This window comes from Garra rufa, chromosome 2 (assembly GCF_049309525.1).
Source record: "Garra rufa chromosome 2, GarRuf1.0, whole genome shotgun sequence".
In the NCBI taxonomy this organism is placed as follows: domain Eukaryota; kingdom Metazoa; phylum Chordata; class Actinopteri; order Cypriniformes; family Cyprinidae; genus Garra; species Garra rufa.
In genome coordinates, this window is record NC_133362.1 from 3,968,996 (window position 1) to 3,984,772 (window position 15,777).

The window sequence follows — 15,777 nt, forward strand, 5'->3', positions numbered from 1 at the left end:
CAAAATATCTTCATGGAACATTATCTTCATATCCTAATGATTTTTTTGCATAAAAGAAAAACCTATAATTTTGACCCATGCAATGTATTTTTGGCCATTGCTACAACTATACCCGTGATACAAATAAAACACTGGGCTGAAGGCCGATAACCGAACACGGTTTTTTGTGTTTTTCCCCCCGTGTATTTTGCCTTTTTTTTTTTTTATTTACCATTGCATAAATTAAATAGCCAATATTTGATTGCTTTTCAAAAAATAAAATCAATTACAAATCTACAATTTAAAAATATTTCCTTAACACTGAACATTTTTAACATTCTAGTTGACATTATAGCCTACCAACAAACCACAATTTAACTTAAAAGTAATAAGTTTTTGTGTTTTTTAATGAACAAATAAATGCAGCCTTGCTGAGCAAAGGAGAATGTTAGAATAAATGTATTAATAGAGCTGTTGGAATGACTGTTATCCTTATTTTTGTCTTACTTTTTAATTTTATTTTTCATTTCATTTAACATTTCTGAATGTTGTCTTTTATTTAGTGGTAAACCCACAAGAAGAGCTCAGTCCTAGTTTTTGCTGGCAGCAGCAGATTTGTGAATGATTGTCATCTTTGGTCTTTGAACCCTGGCTAAGGAGCTGCTGTCAGAATAAACACAATTGGTGTCTGGTGTATTAGACAACAGAACGTTCTGGAGTTGATTGACTAATGGATGATTTCAGTCATCATACAGTAACCTTTCTCTTCTCATGAAGACATGCGATGCGCTTCTAAACAGTCTCTCGCTGTCGCTGCTTGCAATGATTTTTGCGTCTTTCTCGGACAGTTTTTAAATGCTTCCACACTGACCACATGTTTGATCATTGGTGCTCGCCTCTATTTGATCACGTCACATCATTGTTCATCATTTATTCGGCCTTTTCGCTTATATAATGATTTCGGTTGCCGAAAATTCAGTGCATCCCTAATTTAAATAAACTGCTGCTATTGCACCCATTCAGTAAAAATGAGCCATACTGTTTTTGAGATGTCATGAGTGTGAATCTGGAGCAATCAGAGATCAGATGTCATGTTGAGTCAGAGACCTGCAATGCAGTGTGGGATGCGTTTTAAAGGGTTGAGATTAGCGCAGGATGTTATTAATGCATTGAAATGCACCAAAGCAGAACATCACTGCTGAACATGCCCAAACACTCACTGGACTTCCCATGATGCAGCAGTCAAGCACATGATGTCATGATGGATCATTTATCTGTGGGTGGTCAGACCTGAACACCATTCACACAGTCTATACAGGTTCTAATCATTTTTAGTTTTAGTTTTAATTGTTTTTAAATATATTTTCTGTTTTCACTTTAAGTTGTAGTTTTTTTAGGCACTCTTACTCTCAACACTTAAAGAATGTAAAAAGTAAGTAGTAAAGAGCTGGAGTTTGTTTTTGATCGTCTGCATGTGATGTAAGCAGAAGAAACATTCAGAGATATGAAGTGTCTCACCGTGATTTGTTGAGGATGGGTTCTGCGTCGTGGAACCACTCGATCAGCGGCGGCGGCTTGGCTCTGAACTGACAGTGAAACACGGCTTCCTCGTTACGCAGAACCACCTGATCCACCGGAGACACCAGCACACGCGGAACAGACTTATCTGAACACACACACAAGAGTCACACTTCATCTGATGAATATACAGCACAAGACACACTCACTCACTCTACTCGCTGCCTTCCATTATTGCCAGTTTCTAACAGCACTGACAGTACCTGTCAGGTGTCACGTGACCTTTGACCTTTACCACACCTGGATCAGACCACATTCCACAAACAGAAAGTCATCCGACCGTCCCTCCGTTTGAACCCTGTGCTCCTGCAGGACGTGATTCTATGAATCACCCTTTACTGATTTACACTACATATGTTACGTAGATTAAACTTCATTTTGTGTTAATAATTTTTTTTATATGTACATATGTTTAAGTTGAATAACAATTTTCAATTCACAACATAAATTTAAAATAAATACGCTCTAGGATCAGACAGACGCACTCTAGATCAGACAGACGCACTCTAGATCAGACAGATACACTTCAGGATCAGACAGATGTGCTCTAGGATCAGACAGACACACTCTAGATCAGACAGATGTGCTCTAAGATCAGACAAACGCACTCTAGATCAGATGGATGTGATTTAGATCAGACTGACCCGCTCTAGATCAGACGGACGTACTTTAGGATCAGACAGACACACTAGATCAGACAGACATGCCCTAGGATTAGAAGGACGCGCTCTAAAGTCAGACAGACACACTTTAGGATCAGACAGACACGCTCTAGATCAGACAGACATGCTCTAGAATCAGACGGACGTGCTCTAGGATCAGACAGACACGCTCTAGATCAGACAGATGTGCTCTAGGATCAGACAAACATGCTCTAGGATCAGACATACATGCTCTAGTATCAGACGGACGTGCTCTAGGATCAGTCAGACACGCTCTAGATCAGACAGATGTGCTCTAGGATCAGACATACATGCTCTAGTATCAGACAGACGTGCTCTAGGATCAGACAGACACACTCTAGATCAGACAGATTTGCTCTAGGATCAGACAAACATGCTCTAGGATCAGACAGATGTGCTCTAGGATCAGACAGACATGCTCTAGGATCAGACGTAGCCGTTTTAGAATTTGCCGGATACACTTCAGGATCAGACGGATGTGCTCTAGATCAGACAAACGCACTCTAGATCAGATGGACGTGATTTAGATCAGACTGACCCACTCTAGATCAGACAGACACGCTCTAGGATCAGACAGATGTGCTCTAGAATCAGACAAACGCATTCTAAGATCAGATGTATGCGCTCCAGAGTCAGATGGACACGCACCAGACTCAGACGGACGCGCTCTAGATCAGATGGACGTACTTTAGGATCAGACAGACACACTAGATCAGACAGACACGCTCTAGGATCAGAAGGACGCGCTCTAAGATCAAATGGACACGCTCTAAAGTCAGACGGACACACTTTAGGATCAGACAGACACACTAGATCAGACAGACACGCTCTAGGATCAGAAGGACGCGCTCTAAGATCAAATGGACACGCTCTAAAGTCAGACAGACACACTTTAGGATCAGACAGACACACTAGATCAGACAGACACGCTCTAGGATCAGAAGGACGCGCTCTAAGATCAAATGGACACGCTCTAAAGTCAGACGGACACACTTTAGGATCAGACAGACACACTAGATCAGACAGACATGCTCTAGGATCAGAAGGACGCGCTCTAAGATCAAATGGACACGCTCTAAAGTCAGACGGACACACTTTAGGATCAGACAGACACACTAGATCAGACAGACATGCTCTAGGATTAGAAGGACGCGCTCTAAAGTCAGACGGACACACTTTAGGATCAGTCAGACACGCTCTAGATCAGACAGATGTGCTCTAGGATCAGACAAACATGCTCTAGGATCAGACATACATGCTCTAGTATCAGACGGACGTGCTCTAGGATCGGTCAGACACGCTCTAGATCAGACAGATGTGCTCTAGGATCAGACATACATGCTCTAGTATCAGACGGACGTGCTCTAGGATCAGACAGACACACTCTAGATCAGACAGATGTGCTCTAGGATCAGACAAACATGCTCTAGGATCAGACAGATGTGCTCTAGGATCAGACAGACATGCTCTAGGATCAGACAGACATGCTCTAGGATCAGACGTAGCCGTTTTAGAATTTGCCGGATACACTTCAGGATCAGACGGATGTGCTCTAGATCAGACAAACGCACTCTAGATCAGATGGACGTGATTTAGATCAGACTGACCCACTCTAGATCAGACAGACACGCTCTAGGATCAGACGGATGTGCTCTAGAATCAGACAAACGCATTCTAAGACCAGATGTATGCGCTCCAGAGTCAGATGGACACGCACCAGACTCAGACGGACGCGCTCTAGATCAGATGGACATACTTTAGGATCAGACAGACACACTAGATCAGACAGACACGCTCTAGGATCAGAAGGACGCGCTCTAAGATCAAATGGACACGCTCTAAAGTCAGACAGACACACTTTAGGATCAGACAGACACACTAGATCAGACAGACATGCTCTAGATCAGAAGGACGCACTCTAAGATCAAATGGACACGCTCTAAAGTCAGACAGACACACTTTAGGATCAGACAGACACACTAGATCAGACAGACATGCTCTAGGATCAGAAGGACGCGCTCTAAGATCAAATGGACACGCTCTAAAGTCAGACGGACACACTTTAGGATCAGACAGACACACTTTAGGATCAGACAGACACACTAGATCAGACAGACACGCTCTAGATCAGAAGGACGCACTCTAAGATCAAATGGACACGCTCTAAAGTCAGACAGACACACTTTAGGATCAGACAGACACACTAGATCAGACAGACATGCTCTAGATCAGAAGGACGCGCTCTAAGATCAAATGGACACGCTCTAAAGTCAGACAGACACACTTTAGGATCAGACAGACACACTAGATCAGACAGACATGCTCTAGATCAGAAGGACGCACTCTAAGATCAAATGGACACGCTCTAAAGTCAGACAGACACACTTTAGGATCAGACAGACACACTAGATCAGACAGACATGCTCTAGATCAGAAGGACGCGCTCTAAGATCAAATGGACACGCTCTAAAGTCAGACAGACACACTTTAGGATCAGACAGACACACTAGATCAGACAGACACGCTCTAGATCAGAAGGACGCACTCTAAGATCAAATGGACACGCTCTAAAGTCAGACAGACACACTTTAGGATCAGACAGACACACTAGATCAGACAGACATGCTCTAGATCAGAAGGACGCGCTCTAAGATCAAATGGACACGCTCTAAAGTCAGACGGACACACTTTAGGATCAGACAGACACACTTTAGGATCAGACAGACACACTAGATCAGACAGACACGCTCTAGATCAGACAGTCACGCACTATATCACAGAAACACACTCTATGCTCAGGCAGACATGCTGAGGTCTGTCTGCGTGTGTAAACTCTCACTCTGACTGCCGCCCACTATTCTTCTGCTAAAGCTCTTTATCCCTGCTCCTCTTGCTCTCTCCTTTCATTTGTAATTTTCATGCTCCAGCTGATCTCTTTATTCTTCAGCAGAGCTTTTCTTCTGTCTGCAGGTGTGTGCGTGAGCAGCGCAGGTGGCTGATGGGAAGGCTGGCCGAGGTGTTGGGTTACGCTTTAGACATTTCCGCTTAGCTGCGCACATAAGGTGACAAACACTACAGCACGCATGAAAACAACTGCAGACACACGCAATCAAAGCTCAAGCAGACACACTCAAGCAGACTATGCATATCTCCTCACAGATCAAACTAAACTAAAATATTATCTATGAAACTCATCTAGAAGAACCTGAGCTTGTGTCTGTTCAAACCTCATGATCTTACCCCTGATATTGAGGGTGATATCGTGGTTACTGCACACTTTTCCCGCAGCATTTTGAGCACAGCAGGAGTATACTCCAGAATCTCCTGTGCTGAGGTTGGTCAGTGTGAGGATCCGGTCCTTTCTGTCCAGCTGAGCTCCGTCTTTGAGCCATTTACTGCTCGGCCTGCACAGGTCAGAAACATCTTTTTAGACAGAATCAGCAAATGTCAGCAGAGCATGATCAGAAACATGTTTGTAAGATATGGTTTCTGTCACAGAATAAAAAATACTTTTATTTCACAATTCTTTGCAAGATATAAATTGAGAATTGCCAGAAAAAAGAGAGGGTGCTCGCTGCAGAGCCATTTGGGAGTAGCTGGAGCTCCAGCTCCCCCTCGCTGGAGGTAATGGGTGGAGATAGACACCTAAACACACCCTAACCCTACCCCTTACCCTATCCCTAAACATAACTCCACCCATTTGTCCACACAGAGGTGGAGCTGGACATCCAGAGAGGTGGAGCTGGAGGCCATTTGGCTCTGCAGTGAGCAGTACTTGGAAAAAAGTCAGAATTGTGAGATATTTTGTGGCTTCAATCATTCACTGTTCATTTAACTTTTTATTACAGGTGTTTTATTATCAGGATCAGACTCATCTTAAGTGTTAGATCAGGTGCTGAACTCACCGTGGATGTCCATCAATGTGACACTGCAGCACGATTCGCTCAGCCTCCTCTAGCTCCGCCTCTGAGGCGGGTTCATTCATGGTGACCGGCCCCCTCTCCAGCCCTGAGGATACACAACATCATCCACAACCATGACTAAAATAATAAATAAAATCTCTCTATATCCCAAATTTCTCTAGAAATATAAAAAAAACCAAATCTAAAAATAAGATTTACAACAGTGTTTTAGTGCTACATAAAAATCTAAGATTACGAGAAAAAAAGTTTAAATATTTCAAGAATAAAGACTAAATATTTTGAGAATAAAGTCAAAAAGTTTTGAGAATTTAAACAGTAGTAATTAAAGTTATAATATTTTGAGAGTATAGCCTATACTGCACATTGATTAAGAGACAGTATGCTTGGAATTAATATTTAATATCTTCCATTGAATTCATTATTTGTAATATAAAACAAAATCTTAGATTTCAAAATCAGTTTTTATACAAAATACAAACAATGTGTCTTACAATAATGTGTTTTTCAACTACTCTATACTTGTAATATTTAGACTTCGTTCTCGTAGTATTCCGACTTTATTCTCGTGGTATTCCGACTTTATTCTCGTGGTATTCCGACTTTATTCTCGTGGTATTCCGACTTTATTCTCGTGGTATTCCGACTTTACTCTCTTGGTATTCCGACTTTACTCTCAAACTATTTCGTCCTTATTCTCATAAGAGTACGACTTCATTCTCGTAGTATTCTGACTATATTCTCAAAACATTTTGACCTTATTTTCGTAAGATTTTGACTTTATTCTCGTAGTATTCCGACTTTATTCTTGTAGTATTCCGACTTTACTCTCAAAACATTTTGACCTTATTTTCGTAAGATTTTGACTTTATTCTCGTAGTATTTCAACTTGATTCTATATTTTATTCTATATTTCTAAGAAATATTACTATTTTATTTTCGTAATCTTAGATCTTTTTTTATGTTGCTAAAACGTCATCGTAAAAACGCCGTTGCAGTTATCGCAATTATAATTTTGACCAAAATAACGACCGTAATAATATCACGAAGCATGACTAAAATATTACTTTTAGTCTACTAAAACTTGATTTAACAAAAAAAGGACAGGCTGACCAAATATGATCAAAAAAAAATAAAAAGGGTATTTTACAAAAGAACGAAGACTAAATTTATGCTTATAATCTATTTTTAAAAAAGACAAAATGAACATCTAAATAACTCTAAATGTGGGTGAATGTTATATACTCATTTGAGATCTGTGTAAATGTTTTCTAAGAGCTGATAGGATCAAATCAAGTGATCAACATGTTTTCCTGCTCTCTCTGTTCAGGTGTTTCATTACTTATGCTCATAAATACAGTGGATGAATGTAAAAGTCACATGAGTGAAACAGATGAACATAGTGGCACATAATGATAGCATGAGCCGTGAGAGAGAGAAATCAAGCTGAACGTGCTTGAAAATCTACAAAAGATTCAGGCAGGAAAATGTGTGAAATCAAACAGAACGGCAAGAACACTGATCATCTCGACAGGAATAATTACACGGCTGAGGGCGAGACGCCCATCACTGCAATCTGACACACGAGAGAGACAGAGACACATTAAAGCAACATGAAAGCACTTAAAACACAAATCACAGCAATGACAGGGTGATGATATGAAACGTGACATCTGAAGAGCAGTGACGTCTGATTTCACAGCTGAAGCTCACATTTGATGTTGATGGAGGCGTTGGCGGAGGCCACGGTCTCTCCGGTGGAGCTGCTGGACGCCACACACTGGAAGTTGCCGGTGTCTGCGTGACGGTCCACCGCGGTGAACTTCAGGTTACTGCCCTCCTGAAAGCGTCGCTCAGAGTCCTCCACGCGCCAGCCGTCCTGCGTCCACCAGTAGCGCATGTCCTCCGGTCCGCTGAGCTCACAGCGCAGGATGGCACTGCGGCCGTGCAACGCGTCCTGAGATTGAGGCTCTTCGGAGAAATGAAGTGAAGACGCCTGGATAATGAAGACTGAGAGAAACAGAGAACCAGTCAAAACACTGACACACACTTCAGACAAATGAACGTCTCCAACAATAAAAATTCATTAATGTTGCAGTGAGATGATGCATGAGTGTCTGACACACAAAAACAAAACCTTCATATTATCTTCATATCAACCTTGGTTTCTGAAATATCACCAAGAATGTTCTCACATACACTGGCGCTCAAACGTTTGGGATCAGTAAGATTTCTAATGCTTTTTAAAGGAGGCTTTTCTGCTCATCAAAGCTGCTTATTTGATTAAAAATACAGAAAAAAACTGTAATATTGTGAAATGTTAATGCAAGTTCAAAATAGTGGTTTTCCACTATATATATTTATATATATATATATATTCCACTATATATATATATATATATTTACTCTAAAATATAATTTATTTTTGTGATTTCAAAGCTGAATTTTCAGCATCATTACTGCAGTCTTCAGTGTCACATGATCCTTCAGAAATCCTAATAGACATTAAAATAACAGTTTAGAGAGCAGGAGCATGATCAGAAATGACTGAAATATGATCTTACAATATGTGACCCTGGACCACAAAACCAGTCATAAGGTTAAATTTGACAAAACTGAGATCTATCATATGAAAGATCAATAAATAAGCTTTCTATTGATGTATGGTTTGTTAGGAAAGGATATATGGCTGAGATACATCTATTTGAAAATCTGGAATCTGAGGATGCAAAAAAATCAAAAAGACTGAGAAAATCACCTTTAAAGTTGTCCAAATTAAGTTCTTAACAATGCATATTACTAATCAAAAATTACATTTTGATATGTTTACAGTAGGAATTTTACAAAAAAATCTTCATGGAACATGATCTTTACTTAATTTCCTAATGATTTTTGGCATAAAAGAAAAATCAATAATTTTGACCCATGCAATGTATTTTTGGCTATTGCTACAAACATACCCCAGCGACTTAATACTGGTTTTGTGGTCCAGGGTCACATATCAGGTCGATTTCAAGCTAAAATATCTAAAGTTATCAACCAGAACTAGATAAAAAGAAGTTTGTCGAGACAAACTTTGAAGTTGGCTTGAGAATGCTGGACCAGAAAGTTTTAAAAGTTTTAAAAAGTTAGAACCGTTTAAAAAAGATAAGAAGTTTAAAAAGATTTCCAAGTTTTGAAAGTTTTAAGTTTGAGGGTTTTCAGTCTGAAATGGTTTGAAGTTCAAAGTAGTTTTAAAAGCTTAATGTTTCATAGATAGATAGATACAGATATAGATATAGATAGATAGCATGTTTCCAGCATGATTAACATGTTTCCAGCATAATTCTCACTCAGCTGGTGTTCAGTGGTGAGGGAAGCCTCGTCTAGTGTGACCAGCTGTAAACATGACAGTGTGGTAAAATGCGGTAAAATGCAGAGACGCCACTAAAAGCTTTTCAAGCATTAAGAGCATTACAGTAAATGTGTGGCCACCCAGAATCCGCCTCTACCGCCTCATTACCCACCACACATCTGAACACCAGCGGCCCACGCATAAAGACTCTATTGTTCACTGAGTGTTCTGTGTTTATGATCATACTCCAGCTTCTGCTCATAATCTCCTCTGAGTAACATACCTGGAGACAGACGTCCAGAAGAGCAGAACACAAATACCACAAACTGACACTGTTTCACTCTGATCTACCTCATCTCTAGACTGAAGAGAATACATTAGACAGCAGTATTTTGATGATGAGAAGCGTCCATTTAAAGGATTACTCCATTTCCAAGATACACTTTCCTGACAATTTATCATCCAAGATGTTCATGTCTTTCTTTCTTCAGTGGCAAAGAAACTACATTTGTTGAGAATACATTTCAGGATTTTTCTCCATATAGTGGACTTCAACGGTGCTCAACGGATTGAAGGTAAAAAATGCAGCTTCAAAGGACTCTAAACGATCCCAGCTGAGGAAGAAGAGTCTTATCTAGTGAAACAATCTGTCATTTTCTGAAAAAAAAAAAATTACATAATTTTAAACCTCGAATGCTGGTCTTGTCCAGCTCTGCCTGAACTCTGTTCACTCCAGTTCAAGACAGTTAGGGTATGTCTAAAAACTCCCATCTCATTTTTACCTCCAACTTCAAAATCATCCTCCATCCTCCATCCTCCAAGATCAAACACCCTTTACAAAAAAAAAAAGGGAACAAATCAGCGATGTAGGACGATTTTGAAGTTGGAGGAGAACATGAGATGGGAGTTTTTAGACATACCCTAACTGTCAGGGCTGTCAAAATGGCTGAAAAACTAAATTCGAATTTTGTACTTAAAATTCGAATCACAAAATGTGTCATTTTTGCCTTCTCTCCTGAGGCCACTAGAGGGCACATCAAGCAAAATATTTCCAATGCACATTTATCTTTTCACATATCTGTGCAAAAGTGCATTATGTTTTAAATAATGTTTACAAACCAATTATAATCAAGTTGCTTAAACGACTATAAGCAAAACAGCATGTATGTATGCATGTATGAGTTTAATATCAAGAACTAAAAGCCAATTACACAACATACTTCTTTCATTCAAAAACATGAGATACAGTTGGATGGCAGGAAAAAGTCCATAAAGTCTGGAGATACGTTTTTTAAAAGTTGAACTTGCATTATTTTACAAGGCTTTCTACACAAGTGCGAGACACAAGTGCAACAGTGATAGATGCCCCTCTAGAAAATGCACAAAATAATGTGCATTGATGTCTCTTTTTCCGCAATGTTTTAAAATAAACAACGCAGCAGTGCCACATCTAGTGGATTCAACTGGATAGGCTGATAAAAATATAACACAACAACAATTACATTATCATTACATCTCATGCACCACCTCTTTAAAGCACATCTAAAATTCAAATGCAACGTTTTTTCATTCAAATGTGGGATTTTTTTTTTTTTAATTTGATGAATATTTGATATTCAAATTTTTTTGACAGCCCAACTAACTGACTTTAACCGAAATGCACAGAGTACACATGCACATCTCAGAGCTAGACAAGACCAGCATTTGTGGTGAAATAGTGTATAATATTAATTTATTTAAGAAAATGACAGATCGTTTCGCTAGATAAGACTCTTCTTCCTCGGCTGGGATCATTTAGAGTCCTTTGAAGCTGCATTTAAACTGCATTTTGGAAGTTCAAAAGAAAAGAAGTCCACTATATGGAGAACACTCCTGAAATGTTTTCTTCAAGAAACTATTTCTTTGCGACTGAAGAAAGAAAGACATGAACATCTTGGATGACAAGGGGGTGAATAAATGATCAGGAAATTATTTTATTCTGCAAGTGGAGTAATCCTTTAACATCTCAATAACAAACACTGATTCTCCACAAACCTTAGTGTCTGTTTATAGCTTAGGCCTTGTGAATGTGTAAAAAAACATTTTGTGATGGCAGTATTTGGGACAGGAGATAAAGGGGAATTATTTGTATGTCTTTTTATGGTTGTTTTTTTAATATATGTGACCCTAGAGCACAAAGTAGCCTTAAATAGTACGGCTATATTTGTAGCAATAGACAAAAATACATTGTATGGGTCAAAATTATAAATTCTTCTTTTATGCCAAAAATCATTAGGATATTAAGATCATGTTCCATGAAGATATTTTATAAATTCATTACCGTAAATATATCTAAGCTTAATTTTTTGAATAGTAATATGCATTGCTAAGAACTTCATTTGGACAACTTTAAAGGTGATTTTCTCAATATTTTGAATTTGTTGCACTTTCAGATTCAAGATTTTCAAATAGTTGTATCTCAGGCATATATTGTCCTCTCCTAACAAACTAATAAAGCTTATTTGTTCAGCTTTCAGATGGTGTATAAATCTCAATATGACTGGTTTTGTGGTCCAGGGTCACATATTAATATAGTTATCATTATAGTTATAGATGTTGGTGTGAAAGGGCCTTTTAGGGTGCAGATTCTGACAGGTGTATGAAGTGTTTGGTAATAATCAGAGATATATCTGTGTTAATATGGAGGAACACACACTGTTTATTCACATATGTGACCCTGGACCACAAAACCAGTCATAAGGTTAAATTTTACAAAACTGAGATGTATACATCATATGAAAGTTCAATAAATAAGCTTTCTATTGAGGTATGGTTTGTTAGGATAGGACAATATTTGGCTGAGATACATCTATTTGAAAAACTGAAATCTAAGGGTGTAAAAAATCAAATTACTGAGAAAATCACCTTTAAAGTTCTCCAAATTAAGTTCTTAACTATGCATATTACTAATCAAAAATTACATTTTGATATATTTACAGTAGGAATTTTGCAAAATATCTTCATGGAACATGATCTTTACTGAATTTCCTAATGATTTTTGGCATAAAAGAAAAATCAATAATTTTGACCCATACAATGTATTTTTGGCTATTGCTACAAATATACCCCAGCGACTTAAGACTGCTTTTGTGCTCCAGGGTCACATATACTGTTGTGACACTAATGCTGCTGTTATTTCACATCAATCTCTCCTCAAACAGCTTTCATGCGCAGGAGTGAACGCTTTATGACTAGAACACACATCTCTCTATTGTTATCTTGGACAGATAATACAACCAACATTACAAGAGATCAACAAACACACATTAGTCCAACTCTGAAACACTCAACAGCTTTTTACACGACTATTAAATCTTCCGTTAAGTTTCCTGCAGTTCTCTAAAGATAATGTCTTCAAACGGCAAACAGAATCATCATCATTCATTCAGTGCAAGCTTGTAGAAACACAAACAATCCGCAGCAGATTCCAGAGGAGAAGCCGAACTAAGAGCCAACAGAAAATGAGGATCAAACGCGACGCTTCTCCTGAACACAGCTGATAAGAGCCTGATGATCTTCGCTTCCTGTCGGACTCATTAACTGCGAACGGAAAAGCACTTTAAATGTAGATGATCCAAGCAAAACATGGAAACTCTGTATGAATATGGAAAAGAGATTAAAGCAGTGCTCTGAGTCTGAGTCTGTTGGCAGCCGCTCTCCTTCATCTGTGGATTCAAAGATCTCACAAACACAAAGAAGAAAAGAGATCTGCTCACGTCCTGTGTCTCAACTGAGAACGTCTGACTGATGAAATGTGATCACAACGGTAAGAAACAGAGTGAAATAAACAATCAGTGAGACATCAGATGAGCTGAGATCTAGACTGGGTCTGAACACTGACTCACTTCCTGCAGGTCAATGGCTTTTCCATCTTCACTGCAGTCATTAACCCGTGCAGAGAGTCTAATAATGTCAGTGTTCGTCTGTTTCCAGTGAGGCTTCAGTTCCTGGAAACACCGGCTGAGGAACGCTGAGATCATCCACTAATGACCGTCTGCTCAAACGCTTCATCAGCACAAACTACAGCATAAACACTAAAGCCTTCAGAGATACAAGACTAAATGGGCTTTTATGGAAGCGCACTTACATCTGCTAACATAGATGTGGTGTATAATAGGATTATTATTTAAATATAAACTACCGTTCAAAAGTTTGGGGTCAGGAAGACTTGTAATAGTCTTTAAAGAAGTCTCTTCTGCTCATCAAGGCTGCATTTATTTGATTAAAAATACAGAAAAAAACTGTAATATTGCTAAATGTTTTTACAATATAAAATAATGTTTTTTATTTTAACATACTTTAAAATAGAATTTATTCCTGTGATGAAAAGCTGAATTTTTATCATCTGTTAAGTGTCACATGATCCTTCAGAAATCATTCTAATATGCTGATTTATTATTAGAATGATCAATGTTGGATAATATCAACAGTTGTGCTGACAAATATTTTTTGGAACCTGTGATTATTATTATTTTTTTTTTTTTAGGATTCTTTCATGAATAACAAGTTTAAAAAGTTCAGTGTTTATTCAAAATATAAATATTTTATAACAATGTAAATTATTTATTATTAACTTTTAATAAACTTTTAATTATTAACTTAATACATCCTTGGTCAATAAAAGTATTAATTCCTTTAAAAAAAAAAAGAAACAATTAAAAAATGTACTAACCCCAAACTTTTGAACGGTAGTGTATATATATGGGTCAAAGACGAGAAAGGGTTTAAGCATAAAAACATTAAGTGTAATACTGCTTTAAATTGTTGTTTTCTCTTAAATTTAATTGCATTTTTGTTTTTGTTTTTGTTTTTCTGAGCAAAAAATAAATATCATGCATTTTCGCTTAATTTACAGAAGACACCACTAAAATGTAATTCAGTGTCAATCTTGTCAGGCATAATTACAACAAAAATCAATTTGTGACATATTAAAAGGCTAATGAGTTGTAATTCTACATTTTTTTCACTATCCTACTTTTTGCCCATTTGTCAGTAAGAATTTTTCACTTGTTTAAGGCGAGACACTGCAGGTGAATAGGGTAAAAAAATAACTAATAGTTCTCACCTTACTTTCCCACACTGTAAAAAGTTTTCACCAATTTCAACTTAAAAACTTAAGTTCAGCAGCTGCCTTAAAATTGTAAGTTAAATCAACTTAAGTCACTTTAACTCACAAGTTAAACTCATTTTATTTTATTTGAGTTAAAATTACTTGTGGTTTTAAGTTGAATCTGGTGAAAACTTTTTACAGTGCAGTTGATTGATTACATTAATAATTGCAAATACAATTTGTATTACAAGTTTTCTAAAATGTTAGGTTTAAATATGCAAATGAGGCATTGCAAATTTGCATGGATTTCTACAAAAATCTAAACACTAGATGAAGTCAGTTTCAAAAATCTGTCTTTACAGAGGAAATTTTGGGTCTCATTGTGTCACTCCATAATTCAGAAAAAACTTAGAACAGGCAGAAAACAATGTATTTTACAATTTTGGGGGGGGGGGGGGGTGTATAAAATCAAGCTAATTATATATGAACAAATCCCTCTGGAAAAACCTTCAGGATAAAGAGCTACTGAAGTGGAGATTTATGGCTCAGTGAAGCGGAAAAAACTCATGGCCTTTAAAAATATGTATTGTAATTGAAATCTATTGACACAAATAGATACAGTGCTATAAAAGAAAGACTTAACAGTGTCTTTTGGATGTTTTCTTTCCACTAGTCTGAAAAAACACTTTATGAAAAAACAAAAAGGCCAAAATCTCAAACTTGACAGGTGCATGAAAATATTGTTTTTGCCTGCAGTGTCTGCTCTTAAAACAAAATTAAATTAAATATGCTCTCTTATTCTTTTATATATTTTAATATGTACAAGTCAGAATAAACATGTTTGAATTTTTGCATAAATATTGTGTTAATGACAATCTAACATTACTTCACCACATTTTGACACTGTATTCTCCAAAAACTTATTTGAAACCTTAAAAGTAGACACTTCACTTAGATTTAATGTTCTTCCTATGGACATAAAATCACTTTTGTAAATTTCTTTTGATGTGGACATCTCAACGTCTTTGACCCATACAGCTGTGCTCATAAATTTACATACCCTTTCCAGAATATGCTAAATGTCATTCATTTTAATGAAATAAGAGGGATCATAAAAACAGCATGTCATTTTTTATTTAATATAAGAAGTCCTGCTGAATGATTAGAGGACAGATGAATCTGCATTAGTGATAC

General features: G+C 37.6%; 1 protein-coding gene across 1 annotated transcript in view; it reads right to left on the reverse strand.

The window, feature by feature from the left end:
* Positions 1–13,513, reverse strand: part of ptk7b (protein tyrosine kinase 7b) — a 30,913-nt gene extending 17,400 nt beyond the window's left edge. The window contains exons 1-7 of the mRNA XM_073834538.1: positions 13,379–13,513; positions 9,652–9,777; positions 9,493–9,538; positions 7,874–8,170; positions 6,146–6,248; positions 5,481–5,644; positions 1,498–1,645 (exon numbers count right to left, since the gene is read on the reverse strand). Coding sequence (XP_073690639.1) covers positions 1,498–1,645; positions 5,481–5,644; positions 6,146–6,248; positions 7,874–8,170; positions 9,493–9,538; positions 9,652–9,777; positions 13,379–13,513 — 1,019 coding nt within the window. The remainder of the gene's footprint in view (positions 1–1,497; positions 1,646–5,480; positions 5,645–6,145; positions 6,249–7,873; positions 8,171–9,492; positions 9,539–9,651; positions 9,778–13,378) is intronic.
* Between the last annotated feature and the right edge of the window lie 2,264 nt (positions 13,514–15,777).